Genomic DNA, 15,400 nt, shown 5'->3' on the forward strand with positions numbered 1-15,400 from the left:
TTCCCATCCTGCTCCAAAGTGGACATGCAGAACCCTAGGAAAATAGATTAAACTAAGAAATAATATCTCCATGGAATATCGCTGCTGAATACCGATTAGAATTCAGGTCCTAGTTTGTCATTGTAAACCCCACACTGCACCGGCTTTGGGCCATGCATGCTTCATGGGTTTTCTTAGAGGTTCAGGGATACCTGCGTGATAACAGACTCCAGGATGTGGTTTTGATGTAAGAACCAGCTAAACTCTCACGGCCTGTTTATATTGTAATCGCCTGAAGCAGCGAAGCTGCCATTCGGCTAGAATCCCACAGGAGGAAGCGCTGCACTGCAACCCAGCGCTCGCTCCATGAAAAAGTTATGTCTGAGCAACGACGTTGTCCATCGGAAGGACGAGCCTTTGCTTTCTGGAGAGGCAGGACTTTGACAGCTGATGCCAGGATAAGCCCCTCCCTCGCTCCTTCTTCCTTCCTAAACCAAACACTACACAAATTTCTAAAAGAGAAGCAGAGAAACACGTCCTGAAATGATACACGCGTAATTGGGCATGAAAATGATACACGCGTAATTGGGGTTTTTTTTCCGATTAGAAAGCGAGGATTGCACGTTGCATGTGACTATTACCGGATGTGGAACTTCAGTGCGAAAAGTTGTAAGTAACCAACTGCTGGCAGAAAGCGAATTTTCAGGAGGTCCCGGGTTACACATTAGAGGGGAACACGCAGCTCTCCCGAAGCTATAGATCGACAACTCCCAGCAGTCTCCATCAAAATGGCCAATGCGAAGGCGGCCTTCATCGGGAGCTGTCCTTCAGCACCATCCGGAGGGCCTAGGTTCCACATCACCGCATGAAATGTTCTTCTGCTCCTTCCTGTAAACCGACCACACACAATTGTTAATTCTGCTCTAATTACTCTAGAATTTCAGCTACAATCCTTCATCCTTTCGGTCTTCGGGTAATGAAATGGGGAGGACTAGGAGGAGGCGCTCTACAAATAGCCCTCCTCGGGAAAGCGGGACCTTTCATTTCTTCCATTTATCTAATTACATCGCTAGCTCCGGTTGCTCCAACTCCAACAAAAATCTGATGCCAGTGTTCCCCAAAATATAATCTTTAATTTCGGTGGGACAAGCGGGAGTCTATGGGAGGGAGGTGTATTCACACTCATGCACTTGCCTGATTTTCCCAACAGAGATTTCTCACCACATTGGGCGCTTCCCCCACCCAAGGCCCTTCCTCCTCATTTTCACTTGACCTTCGCCAGGAAAAGTTTCCGGCCCCACCCCCTTCCTAAGAGCCTGGCTAGAACTTGGATTCAGAGCACACCCACTTCAAGTGTTCGCTTCTCCCAATCGACGGAGACCCCGCTTTTGGAGCAGTGAAACAGGTGTGTTTGAGGCGCATGCTCAGATTTGCTACTGCATCCCAAGGATCCCTTAACTTTAGTTAACCAGCCCATTCAGCAACAAGATTAAGTCCCACTGAGTCGCGAGGCAATGACTCCGGCTAGCAGGATTGCAGTGTCTGAAATCGATCGGGCTTATTTCTAGCCAATACTGAAAAGACAGACCGAGATGCCAGTGCGTGAATGGAAATGTGAATTAATCCGGATTAATAAATACCGAACACCAAAAGGTTATGTATATTGCGGCGCTGCGTCTCCCGCCGTTCTCTTTTCAGCTTTGGGCAAAAGGGCACGGAATTCAATCCACCCGGGGACCAGACGCGATGACGCCTAAAAGGAGGGGCGAGGCGCGGGGGCTGGAGGAGTGCTCACTGCAGGGCGGGCGGACCGGCGGGCGAGAGAGCGCGCTGGCGGCTTAATCGGGAGTGGGCGAGGAGGGCCCTCCCGTTCTGGAAAGGGTTAAAGCAGCAGCGGAGAGGGCGGAGCCCGGCCCGGCCCCGAGAATAAGGCGCTGCCGCCTGCCTCCCTTCCCTCCCTTTCGCGGTGTGGTCGGCTGAGCCGCGGAGGTGCGCCGAGTCAAGCCGAGCCAATGTTCCCCGTCGGCTCCCCCGAGATGGAACCTCCGTCCGGCAGTTCTCGCCGGAGAAACGGAGGCTAACAGGACTCATGGGCGTCCCGGCCGGCCATGAGTTCCCCGCGGGTGGCGCTGAGATTGTGAAGAACTGATCTGAACGACAAGCGGTCGGTCCGCACTCCGTCCGGCAGGAGCCTTGCTTACTCGGAACGATTCCGCCAGGAATTCGACCGACCACGAGCTCCCCCGCCGCACCCCTCCCTGTCCCCGCCTCCTCCTCTTCTCCTCCTCCTCCTCCTCCTGCTCCTTCCTCTTCATTCTTCTCCGGAGCTTCTGCTGCCCCTCTTTTGGACTCTTCTGCTGCCACTCCGCCGTCCGCTAGATCTGCTTGGCACCATGCTGCTCCGTCTAGGATCCACTCTGTACGGTAAGGGAGAGCCGGGCTCCGCTCTGGCTAACCACGTCCGGTGCAGATGGCTTTTTCAGGGCGAGGAGTTGGATCGGCTTGGTTTGATGAAGAGAGAGGGAGAGAAAGCGCGGAGCGGGAAAGCGGCGGGACCTCGCGTGGGAAAGGGCTGCTTAGCGCCGCGAAAGAGCTGAACCGGGAGAGCCTGGTGAAGGGATCGACTTGGGGCAGGAACCGGGATCCTTCCCAGCTCCTTTCAGAGCCCCTGGGAGGAGGCGGGCGCCTCTCGAGGGAAGATCCTCCCTGCCCCATTTAGAGCCTGCCACGCTTCCTGCCCAGTTGCGCTCAGTTGGAAACCTCCGGGGGCTGTTTTCAGACGAGAGCTGCGGGCCTCTGGCGGAAGGGCCGTTCGGAAAGCACGGCGGAGCCCGGTCTCTGCCGTCACGGCAGGCGCTCGACCGCAGCGGGAGCAAAGGGTGTGGGGGGGGAGGTGCAGGGCCGCAGGTTCTTCTTTCTCCGCCTAAGCTGCGTAGACCCCCCGAGGCGGAGGGAGAACTCTCCTGCCGCCTTGGATCGCATCTAATGCCTTCGCGAGCCCCCGAGAGAGAACGAGGGTGGCTCTCTCGCCGAAAAAGTGAAGTGTGCATTCCTAAAGTGATATTGGAGGATGGGGAAGGGGTGGGGCAGGGGGGGTCACTTCTTAGCAGCATTGAGAGGGAGGCCGTGGGGGTCACAGGCTCTCATTTATGTAGAAAACCTTCCCTGGGTTTCCTGGTTCAGAAAGATGCTCCACCGTCACTTAATTCATTAAAAAAAAAAAAAGGCCAAAGGGCATAGAGTAAGGCAGAAGCCAAGGCAAGTGCTCCAAATGCATTGACCAGCCACTGCCTGGTCATAAGATGCCACGAGAAGGACCAGAGTTGAAGATACAATATGTGTGGTGACAGCGGTGCCCTCCTGGAGAAAAGATGCCGTTTTGTGCTCAGCTCTGTTTCTTGCCTTTTTATAGCCTGGTCTTCAATGGGTTACACAACAACAGGCAGCTGCTTATTTGAGGGGTGATAAATTATGGACGCAAACAGAGTTTGGCTTCATTCACGTCACCAGCCATGTCAGACTCGTCACTCCTGCTTCTGCCAGCCTCTCTCAAAAAAACGCCGCCTTTATCCCCCCCCCCATGCCTGAGTTATGGTTTTTTGCTTCCACACCAGTCAGATGAAGAGCAGAGGTCAGCCGTTGCCTATCTTGACCCATTTGGTGCCAGGGTCCTCTGCCACAGGCTGCACTGAAACCAGTAGATCCCCACAGCTACTTACGTTGATCTTTTCAGGATGGACTTTATTGGTTCACAGGGCCTAGTGTGGTTTCTAAAGGGATCTTGCTAAAGTTGAGCATAACTGTTTGGGTTGTCCATTCGAGGATCCATTTGGATATTGAGAAACCATTCACAACTTCAGGAAATATTAAAAGCAACACTCCAGAAAACAGATCTTAAAGTCCTGACAACTGTTAAGTTTTCTTCAGAGACCTGAGGGACATGAGGGTTCCCTTGAAAATGGAATCATGAGAGAGATAGCCAAAATCTTTCTTTGCACTTTTTCAAGTGACCGATTGCCCTCCTTGGTACATTGCTCTTTCCTATTGAGAGTACCAACTGGAGAATTAGATGATGCTTCCTGAAGAAACTTGATCTGGTCCAACAGCCTCCAGCTGCTGATGTGGTCACTGTAAAAAGGTTGTAGATGATGAATTATGGCAAAGAATAGAAGTGCGGTGGTGAGAATGAAAATTCTTCATTGTTAAAGAAGGTTCTAGTGTTAAGATGGGAGAACATCTCATCCTTGGCTCATCAGATGCAGCCACTGGCACATATTGAATTCTGATCTGGCATCAATTGAGAGGGGGGAAAAAACAACCCTACAGGATGAAGGAAATGTTGCCGGGAAGAATGACAGGGATAAGTTCAAAGCCAGGGTTTAGGAATGCAAGGAAAGCAATAAAAATATTTAAAGACTCTTTAAGTAGAGTCAGGATTTTCAGAATGAAACCTGCAGATACCAGAAGGAATTCCTTCAGGAAGATGAAGACAAAACCAACTGTGGCAGGTAAAGAACAGGTCTCATTTCATCACTGATTATTAAAATAGGGGAGCGAGAAAAAGGAGGAGGTGAGTACCTTCTTTCCCCTATTCTATATATGAATCTGAGCTTTGGGGAAACACTGTTAGAATGCAGGGGGCAAACATGGACACATTGATTCCTTTCCTCTCCTCTCCATTTAGCAGTGCTATTTTCCACAATATGTATGTCCAGCCAGAGGATGGTTACTTTTAAGTAGTTGGGGAGTCCTTTTGTAGAATTTGAACCTTTGCCAATCTCCTCCTTCCTCCTTGGATTAGCAAACGCATCTGCTAGCGGTTATTTTACTCCTACATCTCAGGATATAAATGGAGCTGGTGGAAGTATGTACAGTTATCACCTACATATGTCGATGGACCTCTGTGGTACTAATTTCTTAACTCCTTCTAGTTTGATAAGCACCTAGCCCCAATTCCCACCAATGGAGTGTTGCACTGTTTCGAAGATGTCTAAATGAGATACAGAACTACACACCTGATTCCAGTTAGCAACTCAAACAGTTTTGCTCCAGAGTCTTCTCACTTTCATTCAATTGCCCTGAAGGCTTGGTTTGTTTGCCAGGATGTACCATCCCGCCCTTCCTGAAGGATAAACAATTGTGTGTGGATTCCCTGCATTTTGGACACCTGGAGTTTGGGGGAGGGGAGAATTCCTCTGTCAGAAGCGGCTGCTTCCTCTTCAGGACAGAGTGAGTTTGTTCCTGCACCTTTTGCATGGAGTGGCAATTCATCATAGCAATGTGGCTAAAAGCTGGAAGATGCTGAAGAGCTTGTTTTAACAAGACTTGCAAACTCTAATCATCTTACAAGGTTAATGAATGTTCGGTGAAGTTTTCCTGCTGAGAATCAAGGATTTTAATCTCTGCCAAAGCCGTTTCTGAGCAAATGCCTAATGCACACATTAAGGCCCATCTTGGCTTGTATAAGGATTACAGGACACCCGTGAGAATTACAGTTGAGAGCAGGGCCATCTCTTATATATTGTGTGTTAGGAATGGCCTAATATCATCCTTTTCCAATCCAATACACTCTGCTTGAACTGGTCTGATGCTCTTGTTGTTTGTTTTGTGTTGGGAAACTCCAGGAAGACATTTTGGATGACTATTAAAACAGCAGTGGGGCGGAGGCTGAAAAATGAATATGGACGGGTCATCTCAGAGGCCTATAAAAGGAATGCGATATGAAATGAAATGAAATAATGTGGGTCTGTTCGGATCACAAGGAAGCAGGAAAGGTCATCAACACCTGCCCCAGTAGATCTATAAATTCCTTTCACCCAGATGACGAAGATAGGCCAGAGAGCTTTTAGGGGGAGAAAGGAGAAGCTTCCAATTTCTTCCCCTCCTCTTTTTCTGCCCAAGCTCCAGCGAAAGCCACAGGCCTGAATTATGGATGAGACTCCTTGGGTTACAGCCGTTGCTTGCATCGCACCAGAGAAGAGTCCAGAGACAGTCAACATGAGCTGTGCAGCTTTCCCTTCCCCAGGCTCAAGAGAGAGGCTTTGTTTCTCTCCCAGGCTCTCTTTTCCCTGGAGGGAAAAATCGGCCTGCGTTATTAGAGGAAATGGCTATCATCCACACGATGTCTGTGAAGGTTTCTTTCCCACTCGGTTAACATATGAGACGGAAGGTGGTTTTGCGGGGGCGGGGGAGGAGAGAGATGGAGTACCAGATTCGCATCCCTTATTACAATGCTGGGGCAGCAGCAGGGTGTCTTACCTTGGTGGCAGTCAGCAGCTGGCAGGAGAGCTCCCTTTGGCCTAGTCTTTATACTGCCTGGGTCCTCTGGCATGTTGCTTCTAACTGGGTCATTATAAAACCTGAGCTTACAGTTTTGCAGCACAGTAAAGGGGCAGAAGGATAGATACAGAATAGATGGAGCCCTTTTCAGGGTCGGGACCGGGGTGGGAGGGGTGGGCTGCCAGCTTATACAGGGGGCTGCCAGCTTAAAACAGTTCCCTTTTTCAGGTCTCCCATTTCAGTTGAGTTCTGCCAGCAGAAAGAGGGGAGAGTCGCACTATCCATTTCAAGGGAAATAGCCTAAAATGAAGTAGAGAAAATGCTTCAGCCCTCCCTCCCTCCCTCCCTCACCCCCACCCTCCCAACTGAATCTCTTACTCCTGGAGTAGCTGAGAGCCAGCACACCCCATCAATTGGAGCCTTTTCTCAGGGCACTTTGTGTAGAAGGGTTAAAAAATAAAATAAAAGGGAAGGTAATACATGTCTTGCTGAAGGAACTTTCTTGCAGTTTGAAGCTTAGGGTGCTGCTCAGAATAGGGTTGAGTTCAGATCTCCAATTATGGAGGAGGTAGCTTGAAAAGCTCCTGCTTTTGTGTGGTGCTTGTCAGAAAGAGATGGGAGGCTGGAGGGAAGAGTGGGAAGAGAAGAGGACTTGAGTGGAGGTGGTGTGAACTACTGAAACAGCATTGGCAGCTTGTGTTACTCGTTCATCACGTCACACCGCCCACACACATGCATACAGAGGTAGGAAACCATGCACACGTGCAGGGGGAGGGCTCATGTGAGACCATCTGTGAAGAGACACGCATGGCCAAACCTTTGCTTGTCTTGCCTAGTGAAGTGCATACACAGGCATGCTTACGTCTCACGTGGGATTGTGCCTTGCACAGTTGCCAACTTTGTGCCTTTGTAAATCTCACGATTGAGGATGTTTCTCTCTGCAGCCAAGCTCTTAAAAAATGTGGGGGGGGGAGCTTTGGCTCCCTTGTAATTCAATTAAAATAGCAGTCAGGACTCAAGAGACCAAAGGTAAGAGATGGAATATGTAACTGGCAAAAGCTTTTTCAGAATATCTACAACAAGGAAGTTGTCTAGAGTGGAATGTTGCCAATCTATTCTGATCGTTTACAATTTCATTGAAAACTTGATAACTGAGCCTACTGGTTTGTACTTAATGAAGCTACTATAATGAGATAATACAATGTACCATTTAGGTTACGGTAGTATATAGATTTCCTAGAATAGTTCGTATGATCAATGGACAAAGGGGAATGAGCGCTACCAAACGATTCCACCTTCACAGATTCCTGGGAAGCAAAGAGCCTTAACCCATGTTCTTCTCTTGCAGGCTTGGCTCCTACCTTCCTCCTGTTGTTGACCTTGCCCTTTGGATCTTCAATGTGCCCTATGCTTTGCACCTGCTACTTTTCCCCACCCACAGTGAGCTGCCAGGCCAATAACTTCTCCTCTGTGCCACGGATACTACCGCCTAATGCCCAGCGCCTCTTTCTACAAAACAACCTGATTGGGACCCTCAGACCTGGAATGTTTGGGCCCAGCCTCATCACCCTCTGGCTCTACTCCAACAATATCTCCTCCATCCAGCCTGGCACTTTCCGCCATCTCCAGGTTCTCGAGGAGCTGGATCTGGGGGACAACCGCAATTTGCGCACACTTGAACCAGATACTTTCCGTGGACTTGAACGGCTGCAGTCTTTGCACCTTTACCGCTGTCAGCTGAGCAGCCTCCCAAACACGATCTTCCGCAATCTTTACAGCCTCCAATACCTCTATCTTCAGGAAAACAATCTGCTTTGCCTACAGGTGAGCAATCTGCTGAATCTGGCCTAGCATGAGCAAGGTTGGGAAATCTTTTCTCAGGCAGAAGGCCAAACTCCGAAATATATGCATGACTGACTAAAAGACATGGGCAGGATCAGGGCAGAAAGTCATGAAGTGAACACGATGAAAGGAAGACTACGCAGCCTGTGAGCCATAAATTATCCTGTTCCACTCTAGAAGGATGGTGGGGCAAAGAGAGAGAGAGGTGATCTTCCTTTCCTTATGGTTGTTCTCCTTCCCCACCTGGAAGATGGTTGGGTTCTTCCGAAAACGAGCTTAACTTTGTCCAAAAAGTTTCTGAAACTATATATAGCTGGGAAGAAGAGGGGGAAACTGTATCGGAAGAAAATGTGGCTTCTGGGTTTTGAGTAAAATAGGTGGGAGAGAGCTAATTTGGCAGAACAGGGATGTGACATGAGAGATTTACTTCTTAAGAATAATATGAAAATAGATGGTTTAATCTTTGAAATATCTCCCCAGAGAGAAATACCCCCTCCCAATTTTTTTCTGAAAACTGGCAAAGAACTGGTGTGGCTCTCAAACTTCATCTTCATGCTGGATCATCCCAAAAGGCGCAATGCCCTGCCAGCAACTCACTCTAAAACCACACACCTATCCGGCTGCAGGCGCTGTGGCTTAAGAGTGGAGAAACTGCAGTCTGGCCCTGCAGCAGTAAAAAGGCATTTACAGATTATGCCTCACAGCCTCCAGCCACATCCTTAGTTGGAGGAGACAATGTTGGTTGCACATGGAGGGAGAACGCTTCTCTCTTGCACTGCGGGACATTAAAGCAGGGGTCTCCAACCTTGGCAACTTTAAGACTTGTGGATTTCAACTTCCAGAATTCCTCAGCCAGCAAAGCTTGGCTGAGGTTGGAAACCCTTGCATTAAAGATTGGAGACCCTTGCATTAAAGAACAGGGATTGATATAATAAAAACATGTTAGGCTCCCATGCAACAGCAGACCGGAGCCGGGAGAAGCAGGGGAAGGTTGGCTGAAGAGTCTGGGATGTGGGGCAATGAATTGAGTTTGCAGCTTTTCAGGGGTAGGGGAGGCCACTTGGGTGAGCCATTTCCCCAAAGCTGAATTTCACAGCTTTCATTCTTCCTCTGTCTCCCAGGATGACCTTTTTGTGGACTTAGCGAACCTGAGCCATCTTTTCCTGCATGGGAACAAAATCTGGAAGCTCTCCGAGAATGTCTTCCGTGGCCTGTCTGGATTAGACCGCCTGTTGCTGCATCGGAATCACCTGCATACCGTTCCTATGTGGGCTTTTCATGATTTGGGAAAGCTGACCATCCTGTATTTGTTCAACAATAGCCTGACCACTCTGTCTGGAGAAACGCTCTCGGATTTGCCCTCCCTGGAGTTTCTGCGCCTCAACAACAATCCCTGGGCCTGTGACTGCCGTGCCTACTCCCTTTGGTCCTGGTTCCAGCGCACGCATGTCTCCATCTCAGACGTCATATGCACCTCTCCTGCAGAACGCAAGGGGCACGACATGCGATATCTGAATGAAGCAATCTTTCAAGGCTGCCCTCCAACCAGCCATCACTCTATTGAGTTTGACTGGAGCTGTAGGCCTGAATGGGAAAATGGACTGGCTCACCCCCATCCTCGCCCCCACCCCCACCCTCACCCCCATCCACACCCTCACCCTCACCCACACCCCAATGGCTCATCTAATCATCTCTATGGCCTTGGAGGATCCCCTCCCGCTGATCCATCCTCCTTCTATAGGGATGTCCCGGCCAATGACATCCAGAGCCCCAAGTATGATCCACCTACAGAAGATGACTACTGGGGGAGTTATGGTAATGGAGAAGGAAGCCAACTGAAAAAGGGATGCCTAGGAACTTCTTGTTCTTCTCTGGACTCTGGAGCAATCAGGATTGGCTGCTGGTTATTTCTCCTTTCCTGTCTATTCATTCTGTTGGAACTATCATAGTTTTGACCATGGAGGGTGGTTACCCTATTGATTGCTAATAGAGTCTGGGAACTTTGAGACTGTGGGGAGGCTGGATCCCTACCCAGCACTTAGCTGAGGCCAAAGTGATTCGCCTTCACCCTCACCCAGGGGTAAAGGAAGACTGACTAGGTCTGTTACTGCTGCTGCTGCTTTCTGGCCAATTGTGAGACTTGAAGCCACTTTCTATGTGGCACCTGTTATATTTCATGAACATATGGCAAGGGCAATCCATTTTTTTTATTTCTCGAGTGTTGCAAAACTCTCTTGTTAGAGATGTTCCTTAAATCCTACTGCTTCTTGAGTGTGTAAGGAGCTGTCTGTAGTCTCCTCTACAGGGCAAGGATCTCTTCTGTGCATGAGAAGGAACTATGGATGAGGACCTCTTTTTTTCAGGGCCTCCATTCTTTTAACAAATATCCTTTCACGCATATAAGTGCCTGCTCTGTTTCCTAGGATAGGACCCCTCAACTAAAGGATACCGCGTCCTCTTCCAGAACTAAAGGGAAAAAAAATAATAATAATCCAAATTTGGAGCTGTGATCACTTTTGACTTCTTATTATCTGGTGGGTTTTTTTAATTAATTGAAGGGACCCCAGGGGAGCAATTCACACACTTAATTGTAATGTTGATCATCTTAATTGATAGGGGTGTGATGATGGAAGTTTGCTCCACTGGCTATTGAAACCGGAAATTGTTGGATGACTCGAGTAGATAGGGGACCATTCAGCTTCTCAGTAATAATCCATATAAAATATTCTTAACAATGGGTTTTCTGCACTGACAAGCAGTTAGTTCAAACCTGCCTTCCCCAATTCAGTGACATCCAGACAACTTGAACTAAAACTCCCAACACCTTCAGCCATCATGGTTATATCTACTTGGTTTGACTGGAAGTCTGATCTAACCTAAGAGGGCACCAGGCTGTGGAAAGCTGGATTTAATGATTTTTGCAGTCCCTTCACTTCTGTAAGTAAATCTTTAGAGAAAGGTTGCAATCATATGATAAATTCATGTGAGTTGATTTTTATTCATAAAAAAATGGTCTTAATTTTGATGGGTGTGACTTTCCTCTGGTGCCTCCATGTCTCCCCTTTCACCACAATGGACAGTTAGAAAAATATTAAACTATTTTGATATGGCTGGAACAACTTAGTCACTCAACCAAATGAACAATGTAATATACAATGATTCAGTGTATTGTGAACTAAGCTGCTTAAATATTCCATTTAATACCCCAGAAAGTAGCTTGAAAGGGAAGCTTCTTTCCTATCCACATTTTCCCCACTACTCATTCTTGTATGGGGTCCAGTTGAAATACCTTCCTATCCAGCCCAATGCCCTTGGTCTGCTGAAGAAGATCACACTTGGAAGTTATCTGGGCTTTTCACTGATTCCAAACACACATCAGGGCAACTATTCTTCCTAAGATCAAGACTGTAACCAAGCTTTGCCAAAGGACACATACTCTAGAAGGAACCTGCATGAGCCTGACTCCCTGATGTACACTTCTATAATGCAAATGGTTCCTGCAGTTATGTGTTTACTTTGTCAAATGGTATGCCTAAAAATAATGTAGTCAACTGAAGAGATTCTGGAGATTTCGGACCAGGCTAATTCCGAGTGTACTAGAAATTGGTCAGCAAACAGATTAGCATAGCTGTTGTTACAGACTTAGATTGAAATTGTTTCCCGCCCCACCCCTCTGATCAGATCAAACTACTAACTGAGTAGCCTGATTATGCTGCCTTTAAACACAAATATTTCAGTGGTTTACACAATACAGACTGCAACAATTAAAATGCCTTAATTTTGAAGCTTTGGTCACCCTTAATCTGCCCTTTGGGGAGGAAATTGTTGGGACTGCTGGGAACAGAGACATTGCTTGGCCAGGCGCATGGAGAAAATAGCATTCTCCCGGAAGTGTGCAAAATGTTAGATCTAGCTGTAAAAGAAGAGTTTAATGAGATCAAGGCAGAAGAAGCAGTGCGGAAGGCCTCCACTCAGAGTCTCAAAAATAACACCTTTAAAACCAGCCCACTCATTATGGTGTCAGGTGGAAATATTCCATCTGAGTAAGATGGAAAGCCATTGCAAGGATTCCTATGAGTGTTAAGAAAGAATCAGAGTTGTAAGTGGCGCTAGTGTTCATTTTTCAGGTCCATTCAGTTATTCTTTCAATCATAGAAGAGAACATTCTCCAGGACCAATGCAGAGCCTTGCTAGTGTAGGACTGATCATCAAATGATGTTCAGAACACAGTGGTACCTTGGTACCCGACTGCTTTGAATTTGATACTCAAAGCATTTTGATGCAAAAATTTTGTCCTGGTACTCATTGTTTGTTTGGTACTCAACGCACAAGCTAGAACCTATCAGTGCCCGCTGCCTTCTGACTGACTACATTATTCCTTATGAGAAACATTTGTTTGGAACTCATCATTTTTGATACTCATCGCACCTCCCGGAACCAATTAACAATGAGTACCAAAGTACCACTGTAATTTTTCCCGCCTGATCTCTTGTTTCCTGGTTATGCAGAATTCTTTCTGGGTCCCACATATTAAAAAAAAAATACGCAGATATATTGTTCTCATTCTAAAGAAGAAAGTCTGTCACCAATAATTCAAATGAAACAGAAATTGTCCTTTAAGTGACTTGTTACTTTGAAAATGTTCTATGTTGGCACTTCTCATACAGTTTTCCTTTTGTTTTAAGATTTGTTTTGCTTGATTTCTTTTGTTTATTTGCCAAAACCTTTACTTTTTGGCAACACAATATATTAAAAACATTTTTTCTACTTCTTTCCTTCCCTGTGTTTGCCAACAGGAAGACAATCTAAATCCAACGCTGCTGTACTAGATTTGTTCTGAGTTTTCAAAATATACCTTAAACAGCTTAGTCTGTTTTGCAGCAACATGCGAGATCCAGTGCTTTCTGAAATAAATAGAGCCCTGACCTATGTATCTAGAGCAGCGGTTCTCAACCTGTGGGTCAGGACCCCGTTGGGGGTCGAATGACGATTTGCCAGGGGTCGCCTAAGACCATCGGAAATATGGGAAGTATACTTGCGAGTTGAAGAATCGCGCTCCAATGGTTGACTCCACAAGCCAGCCGCAGGCTCTTCAAATCGCTAGCCGAATTCAGCTTCAGGCGCAATGAATTAAAAAAGAGAGAAATCTTTGCTCTGATGTCTCCCTCTCAAGCCAGCTGCAATCACTCCCAATCGCTAGCCTAATCTGGCTTCAGGCGCCATAAACTTAATAGGGGAGGAGTCTGTGCTTTAATGCCTCCGTCCTCAAGGCAATCGCAAGCAGTTCAGATCGCTAGACAATATGGCTTCAGGCGCGATAAATTCAAAACGAAAATAATTTTACGGTTGGGGTCGCCACATCATGGGGAATTGTATTAAAGGGGTCGCAGCACTATAAAGGTTGAGAACCACTGATCTAGAGGGATCTGGAGGTTTTATGGCTGGCACCCGGGTTTCTGGTGCTTAATAATCTTCCGGAGACATCAAACTGTGGCAGAGCGGTAGGGCTAGAGAGGGTCTTTCTCAGCATGTGGAAAGGGGTAGAGTTGTTGGCACTTGGGCTGAAATGGCAGGAAGAACATGTATCCTCCTAGTCTAAGGGCGGCTTTCTTAATTTAACTTCACATAAGGGAGAGAGAGGAGAGCTGGAAGAGAGAGCTATTTTTAGCCTTTGTCTGCTAGTAGTCAGAGTTAAATGTGAGCATACAGGTGCAGGGTGTCTCTCTGCATGCTCGCGGACATATCTACATGTATGCTTCACGCTGGGGGCAAAGAGTTAAGCAGAGAGCAGATTATTATCAGGATTTCAGAAATGGGGAGAGGGAGGAGAACTGGGGTTGGGGTGGGGGGGAGGTGTAGGCAGGATGATCTGCAGAATTACTCCACAATGTTGGGGAGGGGGTTATGCTGGGATTGAGTGGGTCAACTGAAGTTGGGGTTAATTGGCAGGGGGTTGCACGCTAAGGCCGAGGCTGTAGTAAGGGCCATGCTGAGCCGTGAATCGGGAGGAAAGTGCCATTAAATCTGCCAGCGAGACTCCAGCAGGCTGAGTCTTTCCAGGTCAGGTAATTATCCTTGTGAAATATTCATGACCCCTTATCCCAGATGCTATTTCAGAGCAGCAGGGGGAAAGAGATTGGGATGTGAGAATGAAAGCTCCAGAAGATAGACAGGCACACACCTACCTCACAGCACGAATCTTTACAAATTACACACATCGCAGGGCTTCCAGCCCACCCTTTCTCTTCAATGCACACAAACATCAGCAACTTGTGCGTACATGGTTTCAAGTTCCCAGAGACGTTTCAGGTTGTGGATTTGAAACCTGGGTATATCCTAATTAATCTTCGCCCTTTCTCCCTCCCCGATAGCATCTGCTTGTGTGATCAGCTGCTACATAAATTGGAATAGTCAAGCTCAGCATTTCCAAAACAACAACGACTACGACAAACGTGTTTTCCTGGGAATCTGTCCATTTTCCCCAGCCTGGCACAGCTGAGCTGAGAGTGGCATGGGCTGAGACTGTCCGGCGGGCAATGTTTGGTTGGGCAAGGCCAATCTAAGTCAACAATGCACTATGTAAAAGTTATTGGGAATTTGCCCTCTCCTGTAACCATAGACATCCATTTTCTTTTCTTCCATTTGTTTTGGCTGTAAGCTTTTAATTCTCTGTTAAGTGAGTAGCAGATCAGCAGTAAGGCAAATCACACATGGATTAGAACTGCTGAGATAGTAATTCAGAATAACTGAATAAGAGAGTTGGAAGAGATCTTGGATGTCTTCTAGTCCAGGGGTCTCCAACCTTGGCAACTTTAAGACTTGTGGACTTCAACTCCCAGAATTCCCCAGCTAGCTTTGCTGGCTAGGGAACTCTGGGAGTTGAAGTCCACAAGTCTTAAAGGGACCAAGGGTGGGGACCCCTGTTCTAGTCCAGAGGTCTCCAACCTTGGCACCTTTAAGCCTGGAGGACTTCAACTCCCAGAATTCCCCAGCTAGCTTTGCTGGCTAGGGAACTCTGGGAGTTGAAATCCTAAGTCTTAAAGGGACCAAGGTTGGAGACCTATTCTAGTCAGAGGTCTCCAACCTTGGCACCTTTAAGCCTGGAGGACTTCAACTCCCAGAATTCCCCAGCTAGCTTTGCTGGCTAGGGAACTCTGGGAGTTGAAGTCCACAAGTCTTAAAGGGACCAAGGTTGAGACCCTATTCTAGTCAGGGTCTCAACCTTGGCACCTTTAAGCCTGGAGGACTTCAACTCCCAGAATTCCCCAGCTAGCTTTGCTGGCTAGGGAATTCTGGGAGT

The 15,400-nt window shown here is 47.5% G+C and overlaps 1 protein-coding gene across 1 annotated transcript; it reads left to right on the top strand.

Annotated features, from left to right (window-relative positions):
• Nucleotides 1–1,963: 1,963 nt before the first annotated feature.
• RTN4RL2 (reticulon 4 receptor like 2) lies at nt 1,964–11,374 on the top strand. The gene is made up of 3 exons (XM_058165502.1): nt 1,964–2,403; nt 7,607–8,082; nt 9,222–11,374. Exons 1-3 carry the CDS (start codon nt 2,373–2,375, stop codon nt 10,047–10,049), a joined length of 1,335 nt encoding a protein of 444 aa, XP_058021485.1. The 5' UTR covers nt 1,964–2,372; the 3' UTR covers nt 10,050–11,374.
• The last annotated feature ends 4,026 nt before the right edge of the window (nt 11,375–15,400 follow it).

This window comes from Ahaetulla prasina, chromosome 1, assembly GCF_028640845.1.
Source record: "Ahaetulla prasina isolate Xishuangbanna chromosome 1, ASM2864084v1, whole genome shotgun sequence".
NCBI lineage: Eukaryota > Metazoa > Chordata > Lepidosauria > Squamata > Colubridae > Ahaetulla > Ahaetulla prasina.